General features: G+C 42.2%; 1 protein-coding gene across 7 annotated transcripts in view; it reads right to left on the bottom strand.

The window, feature by feature from the left end:
* The window catches only part of ARHGEF18 (Rho/Rac guanine nucleotide exchange factor 18), a 42,759-nt gene that overhangs the window by 5,436 nt on the left and 15,079 nt on the right, over positions 1–22,244 (bottom strand). For 4 of the 7 annotated variants that reach the window (XM_085211805.1, XM_085211802.1, XM_085211800.1 and 1 more), the window contains 19 exons: positions 17,746–17,813; positions 16,182–16,245; positions 13,101–13,245; positions 12,210–12,322; positions 11,929–12,069; positions 10,843–11,093; positions 10,063–10,188; positions 8,743–8,860; positions 8,086–8,334; positions 7,303–7,379; positions 6,177–6,355; positions 5,704–5,795; positions 5,221–5,409; positions 4,443–4,577; positions 3,818–3,954; positions 3,453–3,509; positions 2,753–2,800; positions 1,759–2,226; positions 792–1,119 (listed from right to left, as the gene is read on the bottom strand). In XM_085211805.1, the coding sequence (XP_085067931.1) occupies positions 792–1,119; positions 1,759–2,226; positions 2,753–2,800; positions 3,453–3,509; positions 3,818–3,954; positions 4,443–4,577; positions 5,221–5,409; positions 5,704–5,795; positions 6,177–6,355; positions 7,303–7,379; positions 8,086–8,334; positions 8,743–8,860; positions 10,063–10,188; positions 10,843–11,093; positions 11,929–12,069; positions 12,210–12,322; positions 13,101–13,245; positions 16,182–16,245; positions 17,746–17,813 (2,985 nt within the window). The remainder of the gene's footprint in view (positions 1–791; positions 1,120–1,758; positions 2,227–2,752; positions 2,801–3,452; positions 3,510–3,817; positions 3,955–4,442; positions 4,578–5,220; positions 5,410–5,703; positions 5,796–6,176; positions 6,356–7,302; positions 7,380–8,085; positions 8,335–8,742; positions 8,861–10,062; positions 10,189–10,842; positions 11,094–11,928; positions 12,070–12,209; positions 12,323–13,100; positions 13,246–16,181; positions 16,246–17,745; positions 17,814–22,244) is intronic. The other 3 variants (XM_085211801.1, XM_085211804.1, XM_010725061.4) reach the window with 2 other exon arrangements.

The raw sequence follows: 22,244 nt of genomic DNA on the forward strand, positions 1-22,244 counted from the left end.
AGAATCCCACTCCCTAGCCAGGTCTGGCTCTGAACCTGCTACAGCAGCATAGGCCCCAGTGATGTGAAGGCTTGCCAGCTTGGAATCCTATATAAAGCCGGAGAGATAATTTTGTAACTTAGAATTATAGGCCGTTCTTCCAGGCTGGCAGTAAGGCTATTTTAAGTGGTAGAGAAAAAGTGGTTTTTATTGTGTCTGTCATTGGCAAAGAACACTACTTCAGTACCTAGTGGTTAGCTGTAGAAAGTACACCATGACAGGGTAACTGTGTTTTTACTTGCTTCTATTTCTGACAAAAGTAGCTCCTTTCAACATGCAACACCTACAGCACTTCGATCCTGGCCTGGAAATCTGCATTTAATGACTGGCTGGTGCTCAGAAAGGCACTAAGTTTAATGTCATTACAGCCCTGAACAGGTACTGAGAAGAGGTTAAGGCAGCCTCAAAATGTTTCTTTCGTGCAGAACAAGCAACACACTTGCTATTTTCCTATACCAGTAGAATCAGGCAAGGTTTTATATCCAGTTTTACAAATGCTCACTACAATTCTGTCCTGCTGGCCTACAGCACTTTTGCCAACATGAACTTTGGGGGCTAAATTTCCAATTCAAACAGTACACACCATTAACCCTTAAGAATTTTAAGAGCCCACCAACTGCAGGTAGCACACTAACAATCTGCAGCATATTAATTTCTGAGTTCCACACAGGTAGCCAGAGATCTAAGCTATAGCACTCTGTATCCCCATGATGCTATAGAAAGAGGCCAGAAATGCATTTTAAGACATTTACCTGAGCTGTCTGTCCTATGAGATGCTTTGTTCTTCCCACTTTTCTCTTTGCTTCCTTTTGTAAAAGTGGCAAGCTTAGTAGGGATCTGCTGCTGAACAGCAGCGGGTTTCTGGATCTGGTTAGTTGCACTCAGGAGGTGGATTGGCACTTCATTCTTCAGAGCAAGGACTGGGCGGCTCTCCAGGGCAGTGCTGTCCCTGCGACCCAGCTCTGAGCGCTCCAAGTAATCCATCCCAGAGACACTCACACGTGCAGAGGCTTTCAAGACTGGCGGAGATGGTTCTCCTCCTTCTCCATTGAAGCTAAGAGAATGGCTTTGCATTGGGTTCTACACAAGAAAAAAAAAAAAAGCATTCTAAGTCAAACTATAGGAGAAGCCACCCTCTGCCCTGCAAACACAAAGCATTTCCTTGTGGAAAGAATGCAGTGTGTTAGACCAAGCTCAAAGCATGCTGGCAAGCCAAAGGATAACAGAGCTTCAGCAACTCCAGACTGCTTAATATTGCATCTAACAAAGAGAAACAAGAGCAGGCTGCACTAGGTGATTATGGAAAGGACAGGAAATGTGACTTTCAGACAGTAACAAATGAGTCAGTTTAACTGGACCCCAAAAAATCATATTTTGAAACGTAAAAGATGTTTTCAGAAATCAACAGAACAAAACACTATCAATGCAGTGTACCTCCTGCAATCAGCTGCCTGAAATAGGTCAGTTCCTGTGTTAAAAATAATTTAAGTTTTACTTTTTAAAAATACCCTCATTACTGAATGTCTGGGCAGAATTTCAGACACTGGGGTGCTGCCAAGCTTTAATCTGTGACCATAAGCAGAACCAGCTATTTCAGGTGATGGCATAAATAGCCCCATGAAAAAAAACAAGTGTGTTAATGCTGCAAAAAGGGCAACCTTCACTCAGAAGCATGCAGGTTAACAAAACTAAAACTCCAATAAAAACCTGAATCCTTACTTGTCCCAGTTCTGGGGAGAAGGTGCCCGACACCGTGTTCTGCTTTTTCAGCTTCCTTAGCTGATCTAGACGTTCTCTCTCCTTCTCAACTGCTCTCTGAGCTTCCCGCAGCCTCTCCAGGTCATGCTGATAGGCCTCACGTTGCCTCTCCAGTTCTTCTCTATCCTGAATCAACTTCTCTTTCAGTTGCCGTGTCTCTTCCTCACGCCTCTGCAGATGGGCTTCTGAGATTTCCAGTTCCCTCCGCTGCTGACTCCTCTCTCGCTCCCAGCGCTGCTGCTCCAGCTTCAGCTGGCTCTGAAGTTTTTGGACATGCATCAGTTCTTCTCTCTGTTTCTCAAAGTTACGCTGTTTCTCTTGCTCTAGCAGCAGGTTGCCACGTGTAGACTGCAGCCGGTACTGCTTCTCCCTGTCTACCATTGTGGCTCGCTGCAGCTCAATGTAGCTGTCCTGTTGAGATATCACTGCCTGGGGGGAACAAGAAGACTACAATAAGGCACGTTGGCTCATAGAAACAAAACAAAACTCTGACATACACCTAAGAAAAGACAAAAGCATCTACCACATCGGGTCAGTAGCTTTGTCTTCAAGAACAGATCTAACTTCCCAGCTCGTACAGCACATCACTACTGACACGATACTAAAGATGCATGAGCAAGTAATGCTTACATGTCAAAATTAACATCTCCTGCACCTGGAATTGTTACTCTGAATCTGACAGGATCACTCAAGTTACTGATTGCAAAGTTACAGTGATAACAAAATGTACGTACACAACTGTGTATCAACAATGTTAAAAGTAAATGAGCACAGAGAGCAGAAGCTCCAACTAGCCAAGGAACTGCACTTAAGGGAGCAGAGAAAAGGATTCAGTCACTTGGGTTTAACATTTCTTTCAAAATACCAGACACCACGTTTTTGTCCTTGAGCCTCAGATCCCGAATTCTGCAGTTAATACCTAACAAACCTCTTGGATAGTAAAGCAGTTGATTACCTGAAGACTGAAGAGCAACTGCAGCAGCGTTTGTATCCTCTGGACAAGCTGAAAAAGAGGGGAGGCAAGTGTGATAAAAACATTAGGCACCATAACACAGTTCTGTTTTAATGCAGGGGCAGATTTTGTTTTTTATTTCACCTATTAAAATAATGAACACAATCAATATCTGTATAAAACCACATAGTGGAAGCATGGCTACAAGCAGATTCTGACAAATGAACAGCCAATAAAGCCATGTGCAAGCAGCACAAATCCCAGATCTGTGCACAAACATGCTAAGTCAATACTCAAAAGAAATCTCACTGGGATTCAAGGGAGCAATTCTCATTATCAGTTTTCTTCATATGAGCCATTAATGACCACTTCCTCCAGCACTGCATATTACACAAGTACAGCACTCAGTGGAGACTGAGAGAGGAGTGTTGCCAATGAGCTGAGGACACCCAATTTCTCCAAAGATTGGAGAAAAGCAGCTAGCCAGCTCTTTGAAATGCATGTTTAAATACCCAGAACCATCTTTGTTTTCTAATGGGACTTGGAACGTGACATTCATGAGTCATCCACAGGACACACAGAGTCATAAGGAAAAGGCTGTTAATGAGCTTGTGGTTCTGCAGACATTAGAAATATTGGTTTGTTTTGCATTATATGACTGTATGGCTATTTCCCAGAGTTCTTTACAGCAGAAGGAACATACCTGAGACTCTACGGTGGGCTGAACACCACTGCTGTCATCCTGCCTCGTTGTATTGCTCTGGAAAAAGACAAAAATAACAATCTGTGCTTTCTGGGCACTGGCAGTGCTGCCAGAACATATGGAAAAGGCTCAGCTCAGAAGGGAGCACTGTTTATAGCTGGAGCAGTGATTGCTCCCATATGCTGATGGACACATACCAGAAGTACTTAAATCACAGGCCATAAGCAGATACACAGTCATTACAGTAAGCATTAAAGATACTGCATCCAGTGAACAAATACAGAAACAACTATTATGCCTCTCAAGTAGTAAGTTATTAACCACTATTATAGCAACAAACACCAGGAAACACATTTACTACATACATAAACCCAACATACAGTTTGGGATCCTTCTTCTGCATCAAACGGGGGGTCTGGGAGCTGCACATCTAAACTTCCTGCAGGGCCTCTACAGTCCCACTGTCTCTGGTCACTACCAGTGTTCTTCTCAAGACTGTTATCTGAAAGAAGAGCAGTATGTGAGTGGCCCAGCAGGACAGAGCTTGTGAACACCCACTGCATAACACAACAATGAAAAAAAATTAAACATTCAGCAAGCAGCTGAACTCAAGTTTCCTAGGTTTTTATGTCAAGCTTGTTTTTCCAACAAAATTACAGTTCTATGTGGAGCTGTTACCTTAACCTGTATGTCCTAGTTACTGCACCTTTAACATTACACCAACAGCCCTACTCTGCTCTCTAGTGTTGATACAGGAAGCAAAACATAACATGCTGATACAGCATGCTAGGAATTTATTCTGATCGTCTTCTCAGAGCCTCAAGTTCCCTTAAGAACTACATATTAAATGAGGCTCTGATGCAAGAAAGATATTATCTCAGTCACTACAGAGAAGCACAGTGAAGAGCTAAGAGGCTTACATAAATGCTAGACTTTTAAAACAGCGTATCAGCAAACAGGCACAGGTCCCCCACAGCTCCTCTTTCTTACTTTTATTTGAAATTGAGGGACTGTCATATCCTGCAAAGGTCTCTGCTCTCCTGGGGAGCCCCACTGCGTAGCTCTCTTCACACTGACAGGATCCATTTCCTAAGTGAGTGAAGATAAGGTTCTGGAGATTTTCAGCTAGGAAGGAAGAGAATGTAATTTAAACAGCTGTATCCACACAGTGAGATAAACTCATCATTCTAATAACTTAGAAATACATATAATTTCAACCTCTATGTACATTAAAAGATGGAGCAGTTTAAGAGATTTTTAAGAGATTTCCCCATTTTCTTTGTGACATATTCTTTATGACAGGCTCTTCATATTGAAAATGAAGCTGACCTCTTCCTTGAGCTCAAATTATCAAGCCCTGAATGCTTTTTTTTGGTCAAACTAAAAGTGATGTTTGTGGTTTGTGTCTGTCTAATTACGCTATTTTCAGATAGGTTATTTTAACCTAGAACACTTGTGATTATATTTCAGAGTTGGTTTATTATTAGGTCGCCTTGTTATCCATCTGAATACACTCATTTGAAGATTCCACGGGTTGGTCATTAAAAAGGAAAATAAAATTAAAAAATAAAAAACCCACAAAGCTGAGGAGGTGGTCCTCCACCTAGAAGCACAGGTGAATTCTACCTATCCTGCAGGCTGGTTTTGCCTCTGAATTGCATTACACAGAACTATTAGAAGACCATTCTTGTGACCTGTACTTAGATCCTGTCTGCTTATCCCAACATCTGCACTGCAGTGAGCACACAAGTTTCCCTGCTGCACTTACCTTCCACCACTGCAGACTTCAGAAGTGCCTCTCCTTGCAGACTTTCTGGGATATCCCCCAGAAGTAGCACCCTAGATTGGGATCCTGGGGAATGGTCTTCAAATCCATACAGTTCGGACATTTCTTGATAGATTTGTTGTTTCTCAGTTAGACTTTGCACAATCAGGTCATCTTTTGTGTTCAAACGCTCTAATAGAAGAAACAAACTCAGTTTTGCCTTCCAAATTGCTGTTAGAGTACAACATTCAGTTTGGAAGCTTTAATTCATTTCATAGTCAGAGATGTAATCAACAGTCGGGGGAAAAAACCAACAGAACGCCTCACAAAGCACTCAGAGCTTATTAGTTCTTTTCTTAAACTATTTCTACGCAACCCTGCAATACCTTGAGAAAAATTCAGGAGAAATTTGGTCACAGGTAATAACAAGATAGTCATAAATCACAAGAGATGCTGAGAAGCTGCCTGTGGAATATATATAATTACCTTGGAATTCTCTTAATTTCGCCGCTCTTGCTTCAGCCAGTCTCCTTTCTGATTCAGGTTCACAAAATGATCCTCCTTCTTCATCAGGACAGCTGTAAAAGATGGGAGACAGAAATATGTTTCATTTACACATTGGATAATTTAAAATCATCTCAGCATTCAGCCTGAAGCTTTTGCCTGAGGTGTTGTTTTATCTTGCATGTCAGTATTTTTCTCTTATCCCTTTTGACATCAGTGAAGTTAAAAAAAAAAAAAAAGCAGAACAAAGTTTTAAGCTATTCGTTCCAGCATCTTTTTGAGCAGCTTCTGCCCAGTAAATATGCACCAAACAGCCTGCTTCAGTCTTACAGAGGAAGTTTACAGACAGTTGAAAGTTGTTTTTTTTTTTTAATGATAAACTTAACAAACAAGTCCTGTGAAGGGAAGGCTGATGAGTGACAAATGAAGCCTTCCAGCTTCCAGTCATTATTTACCTTTCTACAGCTCTGCGGATGTGAGCCATCCAGGAATTCCTCTCTTCTTTTGAGCTTGTGTGAATTTCATACATTTCTGGTCCTTCTAAGGAAGCACTAATTAAGAACATTGCCTTTTCCTCATTAGCCACCTCTCTTACAATCAGCTTTTGCAGTGAGATAACTGGTGGTTTAGAATCCTATAAAAGAAAATATTATTTACTGCACTGCATTATATACATTTCTTAGAGTTTGTGCTTCTAACCTCCCCTCTGCCTTCTTACCTTACAGGGCTACGTGGCCACCATGAGATACGACACAGCAATACAGTAACTTTCTGCTATGGTGATATTTCTGACCCTTGTCATTTTTCACTCATTAACCATAAATCAAAACATAAAATACAAACTGCACACTTCAAAAATAAGGAGTTCTTGCTACCTGACTGAATATTAAAGCAAAGGTTCAATATTTGTAACCTAGGAAGGTTTTCAGATGAGAACACTTCTTTGCAGCTGCTTCACACCATAATCTACAGTGAAATTAAGAAAACAGAACTGTAAAACCGATCCATTTGCTCCTCTCACTTGCTCCATTTATCTGTGGAGGAGTGATATCTGGATTGGTTCTATTACGGTCATAACTGAACTAGAAAAGGACAAAGTATATGCAATTAACTGCTCTGAGTACAGCTGTGGAAATGCCCCAGAAAAGCAAGCAAATCCACTGAGTATTCTACAGTGCTGTAGCAATTACATTAGCATTTAATGCTTTTTTTATGTTTCCTTCAGGAAAATTCTCTGCCCACAGCAAGTCATTGGCTATTGTACCACGTACCCAGCTGAAATGGAAGATTTTTCCCTTTCAAACTGATACACAGAAGCAGATCCTATTTGCAAGTACCTTTTAAAGCACAGTTCTAGCATTTAACATGACATGCATGAAATAGCAGCCTAACAAAGCTCAGTTAAAATCAGTCACAGCACAAGAAAAGGAGAAGCACTGAACCACTGGCTTGTTTATCAACTACATTTTCCTTATGAGGCCAGCATAACATCTAGAATTCCTATTTGTATTTTGTCTGTAATTACTCTCATTTTCATAAATATTTTAAGTTAATGCATTAAATCAGATGACCAATACCTACCACTGATACAAACATATATTTTTGGTCCTTTTCTTGTAAGAGTAACAGTACATCATTTAGCAGGACTGCCAGAACATCTACAGTAACAAAAAGAAAAAAAAAAAGGCTTTGATTCAAATAAACTGATGCAGACTCAAAACACTGCAGTTTCCAGACACAGCCTGTACACATGCAGAGCCAGCAGAATACAAATAGAGCCAATTTAAAGCTTGAAAGCACCTACAGAGGCATACTAACATCTGGACTCAAGTAGTCATGACTGAACATATCTCCCTTAATGGCAGATCGTTCTGAATCTGCAGATGTTCACAGTACCAGCTTTTCTTGGCTTCACTACATGTACCATCTGAAGCTTTTCTTTGAACAGCTGGACAATGAACGTGGTTTTGATTTTCTGGATAAACAGACATTATGCAGAACAAAGGTGTCACAGATTTGACAATTTCTTCAAGCATGAACCAAGAGCTTGCACAATACAGTGCCTTTCCCCAGGAGACTAAGTCGATATGACTCAAAGCTTTGTCATGTACCTGTACGTGTACCTCCCTCTTGAATTGGAAAGCAGATCAGACAGATAATAAGCCAACAGCATAAGGAACTTATCGTGCACCATTACAGAGATGCTTATTGGACAAGCCAGGAATAGAACAAGATCTATTGCCCCCAATATCCTATTAAACAAGTGGGTTATCATCATCCTTCTTTATACTCAAAGAATCAATAATAAGCAGTTACAGAACAAAGACAAATCTTGTTGTACTTCTCCCATTCCTGGTCCTTTACCTTTGAGCCGTCCTGACGCAGCTTTCCAGTACAGCATCCCATCCAGCAGAAGTCGCCTCTGTCCCATGTCATCCTTTCGGAAGAAAAGCCCATTCTTGCATTTCCCAGATGATTTTAGCTCCATTTTATGCATGATCTCTTTAAGGCGCTGCCCCTTCTCACACTCATTTACTACGGCATCTACATGAGTGATTGTATACTTAATTAAATTGAGGGCATGGATCAGATCTTCATAGTCCTTAGTTCCCACTAAGAGAAAAAGAACAGAAATTAGTCCAATTTTCAACCCAGGAATACAACTATGAATCAAACATATTTTAACATGAAGGTTCCTGACTGAGGATTTGACAGTATTTAAGAGCTTGAGTTTATAAATAAATTCCTTCCTTTCGCTCTGCATCTTTAATGAACAGCTTGGCTTAGCTACTACATGTTGTGCCTCTGAACTTGAAACTCAGTGTTGCTTCTGATCCTCTGATGAAGCAAGACTGATGTGAATCTGCATCTAGAACTGCATCTCCAGCTAACTAGGAAGTAAGAAAGCTGCTATAAGGCAGAACCAGCCTGTTCTCCTCATCTGAGGAAAGAACATGTGGAATAGGAGAAAAAGGATGAGGTAACAACTGTCAGGCTTCTAGGAAAGATTAAGCAAACTACCTTCTGTGTTCTGAATAATACGTTCCACCAGGACTGGGTATTTGGTGATGCGCTGCGTAACCAGAAGGATGCACTCCTGAACTCCAAGTCTCCTCACAATGGAACAGTTGCCAATTTTCTAGAAAACAAGACAGATCTGTCACATCCATTTATGTTTTGTTTTTAACTCCCTCCCCTTTCCATTTACACATTTACTATATCAAAACACCTTTGCAAAATTAAGTTTAGCACCACAAAATTATCTGTGCTCTGTTACAAAAGCACAACTCCTGATAACATCAAAAAATGCCCTTATTACTAGAAAAAAGCATTTTAGTTATTATTTCCAACTACTTTTAAACTGAACCTGAAGCCAAAGTTCTGAATCTGAACTGTTTGCTAACTGAATGCCTTCTGTAATGGACCAGTCCTTAACTACATAGGAAGTTATAATAATTTTAAAACCAAACCCAACTAACAGCCAAATTATATCAATTATGAATAAGTGTTTATTTTACCACTGCACGTTCATGAGGATGTTGATGCACAGAAACACTTTCCTGCTTAGAAATGGAAGACTAAGGCACCAAAATGCCACCAGCTGGCCTGACTGCAGGAACAAAGCACTCCTGGGGGCTGAATATAGCACCCAGATCTTCCTTTACAACAACAAAGGCTATTTGTTTTAGAACTCTGCTTACAGGTTTAGTTTCTTTAGAAGTGAAAACCTTTTTCTTTCAAGGCACCTAGTTAAGAAGAGCTATAACTACAGAGTCATGCTGGAAAGTTCACACAGTATCACTTACTAATGACTGGAACACGAGAATACCACGGGCTGTGCAGTGCCAGCTAAGATTCAGGTTACAGGCTTCCAGTTTGGCTGTGCTTCTTGTGCCCGTCCTATTAATTGTGCATTACACTGTACAGCAGATAAACAAACTGCCCTGGAGCCAATCTTCTGGTTTTGGAAAGATGATGTAGTGGGCAAAGCTAAATTAAGAGTTCCTGTTTTTCCTATAGTATTTTTATCAACAGTATTTATCATCAAGCCAGTTTACATAGATGGCCAGACAGCAGGGCAGTCAGTGATAAAGCCATGAACAGAACAAATACTCTACTCTCCAGTACTAGGTGTTCTCAAGAAAAAAAAAAAATACCTACCCATCCCAAACAGCTCAAAAAATTTAAAATACAAGCAGCAAACAACCTATCAAACAACGAGACTATACCTCTCAATATCTGCTCATTCAAAATTAAGATATCTTCAAGCATAAAATAGAACTGAAAGAGTTCAAGAATACTTTGCACAGTAATAATGGGAGGCTTCTGATTGCTGTTTACCTTTATTAAGTTTTGGAACTTCTTGTGGCTTTGGAGCAGGTCTTTATAGTGACTAACAGCTTCATTATGTCCAGAACAGAACACACCGTATTTTTCTTTCATTCTCTCCCCATTTTCACCTGAGAACTAAATGAGAAATATAAGTATTAAACGCATGAATCATTGACCTACAAGCACCCCAAGACCCCCATTTAGTTTTACATTAACTGAATCCTGAGACAGCATTTCAACATTTCTTATTTCTGTTACAGAAGAAATTGAGAGCTTAAACAAGTATTAACTGACTGTTGTCTTAATGAAAATTTTTAAGAGGATTTCTGAGCTTCTGCACTTGAAGACTAAGGATTGCAAAAGGTGAAGAACAAAAAAAAAGTCACAGTACACAAAAATTGTTGCATCCACTCATTAATAGAGCAGGCAATAAACTTAAAAGCAGCTGTCATTAGTAGAAAAGATTAAACGGTCAGAACCAAGAAGCTCAGCATTAAGTGCACAGCAGCTGTATTTGGGAAGGACACCATGGGTACATTTCAGAACACAAAGATAAGACCAAATCATTCTCACAGAATACCACATAACGAGCTCATGTGTGCCCAAAGAACAGCCAGTGAACATCTCTCAGGATTTTGATCAGATGTGTTCCTGGCAGTCACATGCACACATATTAAGACGGTGCTCTTAATCCCAGCCTTCTATTAACGTCTACACAACCATATTTTTATCTTATAATTAGCTTTTGAGGTGCTTAATAGCATCAAGAAATCTGGTACAGTCTCACACCTGTTTTACCAAGAGGTCTCCAATGTTCTGGATTATATAATTTCGGTCACTGCCTTCTTCCAAGGACTCCTTTCGCCGCTCCTTTAACTGGAGCAGGAATTGCCCATGCATCTCCAGCAGCTCATCCACACAGGGGAACAGCTTGTTGATGACTGCATTTGAGAACTGCAGTTCCTCTTTCATGGCTTTGGAGTACACCTTCAGCATTATTTTCAGCGTTCTAACATGGTGCATTTCAGTCTGCATTAGTTCTGGGTAAAGGGAAATAAAAATTAGTGCTCATTTATGTGGTGTGCCATGACTAGTGAGAAGAGAGCAGTCTCTGAAAGTCATCATCTTTTGCAAGTGACCAAACCTACTGTCAAAGTAACAATAGCTAGAAAAACAACCCTCAACTGCTTCTGGTATCAAGGGTGACAGATAGGACAAGAGAAACTAGAGGTGATATTCTTAAACTGCAGCAAAAGCAATTTTATATCAAATATCAGGAATAACTTCCCTTATCAATCAGAGAGCTTAATATTGCAGCATTTTTCAGAGATGTTTATTAGCACAGAAAACAAACAGCTGAAGTCTAGGTACAGCTGATTATACAACAGCATGCACTGACAGCAAAGACTATGTGACATCTTGTCTCCTTCCAGCCATACTTTGTACCATTCTAGATCTTGCTAGAAGCCAGCTATTCTGAAGCTGTCCATAAACTTTTTCTAAGGTATTGTATCACTATCAAGGAAAGAACACAACCACAATTAAAGCACCTGAATTTGCCCTGCTAATCTCTCAATCAAGCAGTGACCAAGAATGACCCTGCTTATTTAATATCATCTCCCAGTAGAAGTTGAGCTTAGGATATTTCTAATAGCACAGCCAGGTTTTGCTGCTTACATAGGCAGAAAGATAAATATGGGTTGCTTAAAATCATTATTAGGAGGACTTAGGCACACTGAGATAAATAACAGATTTGAAAGTTTGTACTCAGTTCCAGTTTACAAGCACGAGCCAAACTGGAAGCTCATAAAAATAACAATTTCCGTTGTCTCACTATAAAATAAAAAAGTTTCAAAGAATTAATAGCGTTCTTACCATAAATGACATCCTGCCTCTTTACAACTTCTTTCTTTTGCTTCTTTGCATAAGGCTGTTCCACTGCAACACTCCAAGACTCTGCCTCAAACTCATGAGCGTCTGTTTCTATTTCACTTCGGAGGGATAGAGAATATGCATCTAGACCAAAAGCACATTCAATTTCAATAATTAATCTTTATCCTTCATTACCATCGACAAGGGTAAATACATCTCAAGATGTACTGTATGCAGTTTCTTACTCGTCTGAAAGTGCTGAAAAAACACAGAAGCTTCCATACCTTCCAGAAAAATGCAGTCTGCTGTTGAAGGTGCAAGTGAGACAACATCATCTGAGGTCTGCTTAAACTTTATAAATCCTGAATCCCCTTCATCCATGTCTCCTGAAATTAGTCTAAGTGGCCAAAGAAATTAGAATGAGGGACCCAAATAGAACATTAATATTTTTTAAAAGTTACTCTACTTAAATCAATAAATAAAAGCCAACTACTTCAACAAGCAGCTTTCCTATAAAGCAGTGAAGTTAAAAAACACAGAAGCTACCCCTGCACTCGCAGTTTGCACAGACAAATAAGTGCAGTACGTTGATCAGTGACACAATGCAGATTTCATTAGAGCAGCATGACCAAGGATGCAACTTCTGGTCTGACATTAAAAAAAAACAACAGCACATCACCTGCTGACAAACCACAGCCATTTCAGAGTCCAAAGGGCACTTTCAGTAAAGACGGAGCATAACTGTGGTATAAGAGGAGCACAACTACACAAACCAGCAGACAGCTTTGAACTTGTCCACTATTTTAACCCAGGTATCCTGCAATTTAAAGCACCGTCCTTCCACACGAGTCAGAACTAGCACAGCCCAGAATAAGTGACCTCAGAAAAGATTCTTGGATTTCAGCAAGTCTGAAGATAAATACACCCATTAAAAACGTGCTCCAGACAGGAATGCTCGAACACTCCACTATCTCACAGTATATCTTTGTGACACAGCACAGAGGGACCAAAGATAGACTGTTATTTTAAACAACAAAATTCAGCATTAAGAGCCCAACGATCCTCTCTTGAGCTCGAAAACGTGAGCCTTGTTTTATTTTTAATTGGTTTTCTTTCCAGATGGGGGAGGGGGCGACAGCAGGAGCCAGTGAAGGAGAGGTAGTTTGTTTACTTACCCAAATTTGCTAACGGCTCCTGCGGTGTTCAGTGAAGATGGAGAATTTCCTCTCTGGGCGATAGTCATGCCGAGGTTCCGCGGCAGTGCTGGGGTGCCATCTGGCCCCAGGAGAAGGCTGCGGGGCTGCTCCTTCAAGGAAGCGGCTAGGGAGGCGAAAATGGAATTGGTGCTCAGAAAATGAGGCGTACACTGCAGGTCGCCTGCTCTCAAACCTCTCTCTGAGTGCGGACGGAGAACAGACAGGATCTTGGATGTCAAAAGCTCGTTGTCCAAAAAGACATTTTCATTCCATTTTCTCGAAAAGGAGCCACAAAAAGACAGCTCGGGATGAGCTGGGATCGCATTGCTTCTGCCGCTGCTTTTTGAATTTGTATTCCCCATGCTCACTACTGGCTGCCCTCAGACTTGGCACAGTAAAGTGGCCCCAGAGATGCACTGTTTTTATACTACCTGTGATCCTTCTAGAAATGTAAAGCTGTCACTTAACTTACTGTATTGGCTAAATCAGCAGGTCTGAAGTGCAGGAAATTGGTCCCTACTGTGCCCATTTAGTGTGGAAATTGCAAAGTATCTTCTCCTTTAGTAAAACACCAGAACCTACACACAATTATTCACACCCTACTGTATAAGGGCACAGAACATTTCATGGCAAACAAGAAAAATCTGAGATCACAGAAAACCACAAGTTCTCTGCAATGCTTATTGCTGCTCAGCCATTTCCATCTGCACGCCGAGCGTAAGAGACACCAGAGCTAAATTTAATTGTAATACTGCAGATTTTTAATGCTTTTTAAATCTAGACAGACTATGAACTGGAAAGACATTTAAAACTTTAATCACTGTTATACAGTACACGAAGCCTGTAATAGACTTATGAAAATTGGATACAACTATTTAGCACTAATGTCTGCAACGAATGTATGAAACAGGAGACCAAATACGTCCGTTTATAAAAGGAACTTCAGGGAGGCTGAGGATGAGGAATCAGACAGTCCTCAAACCTTCTCTCTGGCAAGGTCTGCCCTGTCTTCAGAGTGCTTTTAAGGACATGGCAGTGGAAGAATTCTCACCTTGGAGCCCCTGGATGCAGGCTGTCTTAGCAGTCAGACTGACCTCCATGCCATGCTGTAGCAGCTCCAGAGTGCCTTCAACCCCAGCCTATGCCCACCATCACCAATTTACAACTTTCCTTCTGGTGCCTATTCAGCCCCCAAAGCCCCCCTCCTTGGTCTGCACCCCTGCTGAAGATCCCTCTCCCCTCAACTTGTTTTCCTCAACCAAACACAGGACAATCCAGGCATTCCTATTTCTATTCATAAAACAGGTTTTTCCACATTTCTTCATATCCCTGCTCTCCACCCCAGCTCTGTGATCTCACTCTCCTTGAAACAGTTGACTAGAACTGCACGAGAGCTTCAGAGAAGGTTTCATCAATAACATATAATGCAAATAACACTGCACCTTCCACCCACTGGAAACAGCTCTCCCAATGGTTCTTCAAGTTGGAAATAATTTGCATATGCACACAGCTCATTCTCAGCCTATAACAAATAGAGTAAACCGAGATATATTTCCCCATCCATCATCCAAGCAATGAGCTTTAAGCCATCATCCCAAAAAAGCAAAATAAGTGAATATTGGTGGGACTGGCAAAAGAGAATTTCTTGAACAAGACCTTAATAATAAATGATATCCATTTCCATTTGGGAAGTATGGAAATCAGCCACCATGTTCTCCTTCTGTGCTTCCAAGGCAAGAACATAAGAGCTTTAATTCACAACGGCAGGTCAAACCTCAACACCTCCTGAAGAAAATATGGGGGAGGGCACAACTTGAATCTTTCTCAAAACACGTTCCTCCTTTACACTCACAACCCCTCTGGCTTCTTTTGCTGGGCACCGCAGCCTGCAGCGGGTAACAACACAGCCCATGCTATCAGCTGCTCTTCTGACTTCCATCTTCTGCTTCTGACCACAAAAAACAAGCAGTGGCTGCCTAGCAAAGTCTGCACCAGCAAAAAGCCATTTTCTGAGTTCAATTAGCACTGTCTGCACACTGCTGAGAGCCTGTATCGATCGCTGCTAGCCTACAGCATCAGACCAGACTGTGTACCACAGAGCTGTTCCACCCAGAAGCCCTACAGCCAGCGTCTCCTATTTTCTTTAGTCCTCCTTGCTTCCTATTTTAGTCTCTGCTCTTTTCCCTAAATGCACAAAACCATTTTTGACCATGCAATCAACCACTCATCTTCTTACAGTAATTATTCCCCTTGTTGGTAAGAATTGTTTCATGAAGTACTGCTTGAAACTCAAGCTAAATGGTACCTAATAAATACATTTGTAGAGATCAGAGCAATACCCAGACATTCAACTCAATTGTGTTCCTGATGCCCATCAAAGCAGAGCGACTGCACAGCAGAAAATAATTCTGCTCTTATTACGGTGAGTCACCTGAGAACCCAAGAAGCAATTCTGTTAATGCACATCTCATAACTTCTACCAATTAAAACGCCATTTAAATCTTACAACTGCAACTATGATGGTCTTTTCTAGTAGCAGAAAGCTATTTCAAAGCCTATGCTGCAACAGAGCTTTCTTGCTTCTCATTTTTGCTCCCAGATCCCTTTTCCCCACTTCATTTCAACAAAGATTTATGTTCAGACCATTAGCACTAGCTCGGCTTAGAGGTTTCTAGCAACCACTAGCTGCAGGCAAGTTTTAAATAGACAATTATGAAAATCTGATGTAAAACAAAGTTCACAGTTCTAGTCTTTTCAGAGGCCAGAGAATAGACAATCAATGAGAAACTAGCTTATCGATCCCTTTTCACCATGATATTTTGAGGTTACACAGCAAGAAGGTATAAAGAAAAATAAAAAGATAAAAAGATAAAAACACACAGGAGATTGCCAGGAGCCTCTAAGCCATTCCCAGCAGAAAAAAAAATGAAGCCATCTTATTAAAAGAGACCTTCTCTATACTTCAATAACACACTGTGTATAGCCTCTAAAACATATTAGAGAAAAAAATACAATTGAACAGATGAGTCTTGAGCACAGAAATCACTCTTTAGTACAAACCTGGGGAAATGCACTGGGACGAACTTTGTGCGGGTCCAGAAGGTCTGTGCTGCAAATCTTTCTGCTACAGGAAAAAAGACAATAGTCTTACACATACAGCCAAACTTTCAGTCCAAAATAAATGAGATTTTTCCTATATAACAAAGCTGTATGCAGAGGTCCATATGGTTTGACACAATAACAGCTCTGATTTCTCCACGTTCCAGAAGAGCAGCATGCAGACATGAATCCCATACGTAAAAGTTCTGTCAACTATAAACTAAACTGAAGTAAAAGTGAAGTTACAGCTGAATTGAAGCCACGACCATAAGAAATACATCCAATAAAATCATACTCTTCAGGTAAACAATCTTCACCAACACTGCAGTTTAGCTTAAAGCAGTACAAACTAAACGAACGCTAACCCAAATCAATGCCAGGTTTCAACCAAATCAAGGCTGTTCAAAGCCTACATCTCTGCTATCTGCACAACTTTCTAATCCTCACCACACTGGGATGCTACAATCCACTGAGACTCCATTTATCAAAGACAGACAAAATTAAGTAATGAAGTTTGTAACAAATTGCCTCTGGGGAGTCTCGCTTTTCTCCTGTGGCTCCGTTCTCCATATCGTTTTGTGCCACCATTCTCTCTTTGTTCTCTTCAGGAGCAATTTGTAAGGGATGACTCAAGAATGAAAGAATGACAGCAAAGAGTGGAAATTAAAGCAGGAGTGCAAGTGAATTTTTATGTTTAAAAGGAAAATGCACAAGGCCTGGAAAAGTTTGAAATATACATGTTAAAATAAACCCACAAAAACAACATAAGAACATTCCTATACTCTAAATCACCAAAGGCTGACAACACTTCCTCCAACCCCAACAGCCCAGATCTGAGCTGCTACGCTCTTTTCCTCCTCACAGTGCTCCTAAGCTGCTATCAGGCTCTGAAATCACTGACAGTTGCAAGTTCAAACAAACCAAACCCTCAAGAGCAGTTATAAGAAGGAGGAAATGATTTTTGAAACCAATACCAGAATTTAAAAGAAAAAAAATGAGACTATCTGAGACCAAACCCTGACTTCATATGCAATCTCATGCACCCCAGTGACAGATAGAAACTGAACAGCCTGGCAAGACAGAAGCTTATCACAGGTTGAAAATTAAACCACTTATTCTGCATTGCTCAGCTTGTAAGCAATGTGCAACTGTTACAACCAAATTCCTCTGTGCCCCTCACTCTGTCCTCTGCTTTGAGATGGGACAACCCATTAAAATACAGTCACAAAAAATTCAGAGGTATGAAATAATTCAATTATAGTAAAAAAAACCCACCAACATTGCTTTGAGCATTCTTTTAAATGCTAGCTCTGACAGACACCAGTGTCAAACAGTTTTCAGAAAAATAATAAATTGTTTCACTTCTCACTACTTACACAAATGACTGTAATGGCAAATGAGTGACTAGTCAGTGTCTTTTAAAGATGCAGGGCAGGATTCTGCACTAACATAACTCAGTACACTTCCACCACATCAATCTTACTGCCAAGCACTGTTATTTGTAACAACACATTTTAAAACCCACCTTGGTTCTGATGCTGCTGCATTCAGCCAGCAAACTCTTGCAGTTCTTATGGACATTCACGGCACAATCTGAAACACACACAAGAAGTCTTAATTATTTTTGTCACTCTCATCTAGGGAAAGAAAGGGAAAGACATAAAAGATCCTTACATTTTGGAACAGATGCAGATTAACCTGGGGTGTTCCAGTGAGCATCCTTATGCTCTCTGGCTGTGGTTCCACACCACGGTTGGACCTTAAACATCACCCAATGTTCTCCATTACTACCAAATAACTGAAATATTTACTTGGCCTTAAACATAGCTAAACAAACAATTATAAAACAAGTCTGAAAGATCAAGCCCCCTGATCAGAACGATGCTTACATGTTATGCAGCTGCCACAACTGCAGGAAATCTGAGCAGAGCACTGCACTGGCAGGTCCTGCCATGCGTTAACCTTCCACAAAAGCCATTGCTGCTCCCTCCTTTGTGACTTTTCTACCAGTATCTTGCCCCCTGCAAGAAAGGCACCCTGCAGAACACGAGCTATTATGCATTGGTGAACACATCACCAGCAAACAAGAAGCTCAATAAAAGGTATGTCAGAACAACACACAGCCAACTGGCAACAGCAACCCCTTCCTCCTGAGAGGAAGGAGCACCTGTAGGCTGTCATCACACAACAGGAAACCGAAAAATCCTTCCTGGTGTCATGCTGGGTTGGATTCCACCTGGTTTCTGACTGGGCTCCGTCAGGGCACAACCCCAGAAGTGCTGGGGATGGGGGCAGGGGGGCCACCCAGCCCTGCTCTGCCCCACACATCGCTGCTGCTCCCCAGACCCACGTTGTCCAGCCAGGATTGGGTCATACACCATTCCTACACACCTTATCAAACAAACCAGACACTGATACTCCCTGCCATTTCCTTCTATTTGGTGATTACGTTCAATTCTTTCCTACTAGTGATTAGTAGTTATATAAACAGTAAGCAGTCCTTCCTCAGAACTTTGGGTGCCTGGATAAGCTAACTGAAAAGGGATATTAACTTAAAAATATATTCTAGCTTTAAAACCACGTACTTGTTCAGCTAAAGACAACACCTTCTACCACTCAGTTGCTATTTTTCATCAGATGCAATGACATACCTAACAGTGCTGTGCACTGGTTTCCTATGCTGCTAAAAGATTCTCCACACAACAGGAGAGAACGTACTAGAAAGTGGGGAAGTGCTGCAGGAAAGTCTCAGAAAACCACGGATAAACAGGAGGACGTGGCTCTGAAGGAGGCGACTTGAAATGCTGGGAACTCACTGATTTCCAAAGGGCATTATTTTCACAGAACCTAATTTTGAGAGCTGGCAGAAGAATCAGACTGTTTTATAAGCACACTTCCTTTTACAAAACATATTCCATCTCTCCCACTTCTGCTGAACCAAATACGCTCCGGTCAGGGATGAGAACAAGGCTTTGAATACCTCTGAAATGGATTTCCTTTTGCTGCACACAAGGACTCTTTGCATTCTTTATTCTCTGGACAGCCCCTCTGAACAGGAGCAGCAGGAGTCAAGAAAGCAGCAAAGAGAAAAATTGAGGGACACAGCAAAGAGGGGAAGTCACAGGAAACTGAAGAGATTGAGACTGATACTTAAGAGCGAAGACAAATATGAAAGCATCATTATTGATTTACACTAATTATAGATGCCTAACATTAGAAAACGTCATTTTTGGGTCATTCTCATGTTGTATGAGGAAAAAAAAAAGCCAACACAAAACCAAACATCCAGCCTGAGCCAGCAAAGAAACATTCACAATCAGGGGAATCAAGCATCATTCGTGGTCCTGTTTATGATCGAGGATAATGAGACAAAAAAATGGTAGAATAATAATATTAACAAACAAAAACTACCCTTATTAATGAGATGCTTTCCCAAGGGCTCCCAGATACCAACTTTATTGGGTAACACAAGAAGCACAATGTGGATTCCCAGTATGCATGAGGGCAGTGAGCAGCTGAAGCAGGGCATGCAAATACATTCCCTCCCCCCCCCCAGCTGCAATGCCAGTGTCTGATCCACACCACAGTAATGTCCCATAAGTGCCTTCCAGAATTGGATTCCAGGACAAATCTATGACTCACCAAATATTATGAGTATTGTGACCCTGACCTTTGGTCTGGAACGGTACTGCTCAGCAAAAGAACTCTTAAAAGGTCATTTGCAGACAGTCACAACTAACGCTGAGATATAAAATTTAACTACTGATGTCTTTTTTCCCCCTTCAAATATATACCATTTTGGTGTTTTTAAATGATGGATTAAAAAAAAAAACATCTTTAAAACACTCAGTTGAGGGAAGGACACCTTTAATACTATTTCTAATGGCACAAGGAGCTCACGTACTGCTCTAGTGCTAAGGATATCCACTATCTGTTAAATCCAACCAACTAAAGAGAGCTGTGGGTACGAAAGCTTCCTGGTAAAACAGCGTGTTTTTATGCTTTCAAATGTCTGACACTTCAGAGATCAAAGAGAACCTCGTCCTTACACCACACAAGGTTATTATCCTTTCCTGAACTGACAAAGAAAACATGTAGCTCTGAACGACTCTCATGTGAATGATTAACACGGAATGTAAAACCTGAATTTAAACAAGGATGCAGAACACAGCAACAGAGAAACACCTCAAGTAGCTACAGCGCTCCAAAAGCAGCAGAGCAAGGGGATGGTACAAGTCCTTAAGAAAGGGGAGGAGTTTCAACTGGAACTTGAAGAAGTTTCTGTATTTGGTAAATCCAGGTCACGCACCTCCAGGAACTTGGAACAGATTTAACTTCATCCTGGCGGCTTCAGCAACCAACGTTTGCTTATTTTGCTAACATGTCTAATTGCACAGAGGCAGAAACCAAATACTGGAAGAGTACACAGTGACAAGATACCTCACATTCTGAAACACCAACAGCCCATGTGAGAAAGCAACAACACCAGACTGCATTCAGCTTCAGCTTCCCCTTCGCTCTCCCAAACCAACCTATCTCGCTGCGTCTGCTTTTGCTGTCAAAACATCACACAGTGGGGCCGGTGCTGTACCCAGCACTCTGGGGGTGTTCAGGTCTTCTTGAAGCACAGAACCCCAAAGTGAAACAGATGAGCAACGCATGCTTCTCCATTTAAACAACACAAATTCAAATCAGTGTATTATACTAAAAGAAACAACTTCCATTTCAGTTCTGTCCCACGGAACCCTTCCCCCACTCCGCAGGAACCCTACAGGGCTGAAGCAGCAATGATGACAATCACAAAAGGTATTTAAAGCATTTCATACATAAACATTAGGTGGAACCTCAACACACCGTGTCAGATGGCTCCTGTTTGACAGCCATACTTCACGGGTTTATTTTTATACCACACCAAAGAGGATTTAACTATTGCCTTCATAAATGTATAAAGTCAAATCACAAAGCCTGCTGCAAAACTCTTTCAAAAGGAGTTGCAGCAAACAGCTAAGAAGGAACAGTTTCTTCTCTTAGTTTCACACAGAAGATGCATAGACTACAGTAACAAAATCACAGCAGAGAATCTTCGAACAACAGTCAGTGATTTGGCTCGTTTACTGGGGCAACAAAACCAGGCACAGCATCAGATGTATTTCCCCCCAGAGTTCAGGTATCTGAAGTACACCTGGGGCACACCTCTGTCATGCAGCCCCAGCACTCTCAGCGCTGTGTGAGCAGCAGGGACGGGGCTCCATCGCCCCAGCGCAGAGCTGCTCACACCCAGCTGTGACATGAGAACCACCTGCACACGAGGCCGCAGCAGCCCGCGGCACCGGCTCACCTCCCTCAACCTCAGGTACGGGCCGTCCCACCACACGGCGCCTCGGCCCCAGGCTGAGCCCCGACCTGCAAACCCCGCAGGATTTACCGCGACAACGAAGAGCTCAGCGCGGCGCCTGAGGCCGAATCCCGGCTCGCTCCGCACCGCCGACCCCGCGCGCCTCCCCCCGCCGCTGGCAGCCGGCGGCCTCCACGCCCGGCCCTGCAGGTGGGGGCTCGGGGCCAGGAGGGACTGCCGAGGCCCTGGGAGCAGCACCGCGAGGAGCCGGGGCCCGTGGAACGCCGGCAGCCCGGCCTCTTACCGGACTCCCCGGGGAGCCGCCGAGCTGCACTCCCGGTCCCGGGAACGGTCGCCACAGAAACAGGAAACGCCCTTCTATGTCCCGGAAGTAAAAAGGGGCGGAGGGCGCAAAGCCGCGCATGCGCCCTGCCGCACGGCGCAGGGCCGGGCAGGGCGGGGTCAGCGCGCTCCTCGTCGCGCTCTGCGTTCCTGGGGGAATTCCCGGCAGGGACCGCGAGTCATAGAACAAAGAATAACCCGAGTTGGAAGCGATCCGTAAGGACCGTCGAGTCCATCACCGGGCTCCGCGCAGCAATGCCCAAAGCCCGCGCCTGAGAGGGGCCAAACGTTCTGAGCTCTGGCAGCTCTCCTGTGAGGAGCCGCAGGCCGCCGGCAGCTCCCCTCAG

Source organism: Meleagris gallopavo, chromosome 30 (assembly GCF_905368555.1).
Source record: "Meleagris gallopavo chromosome 30, MGAL_WU_HG_1.1, whole genome shotgun sequence".
Taxonomy (NCBI): Eukaryota; Metazoa; Chordata; class Aves; order Galliformes; family Phasianidae; genus Meleagris; species Meleagris gallopavo.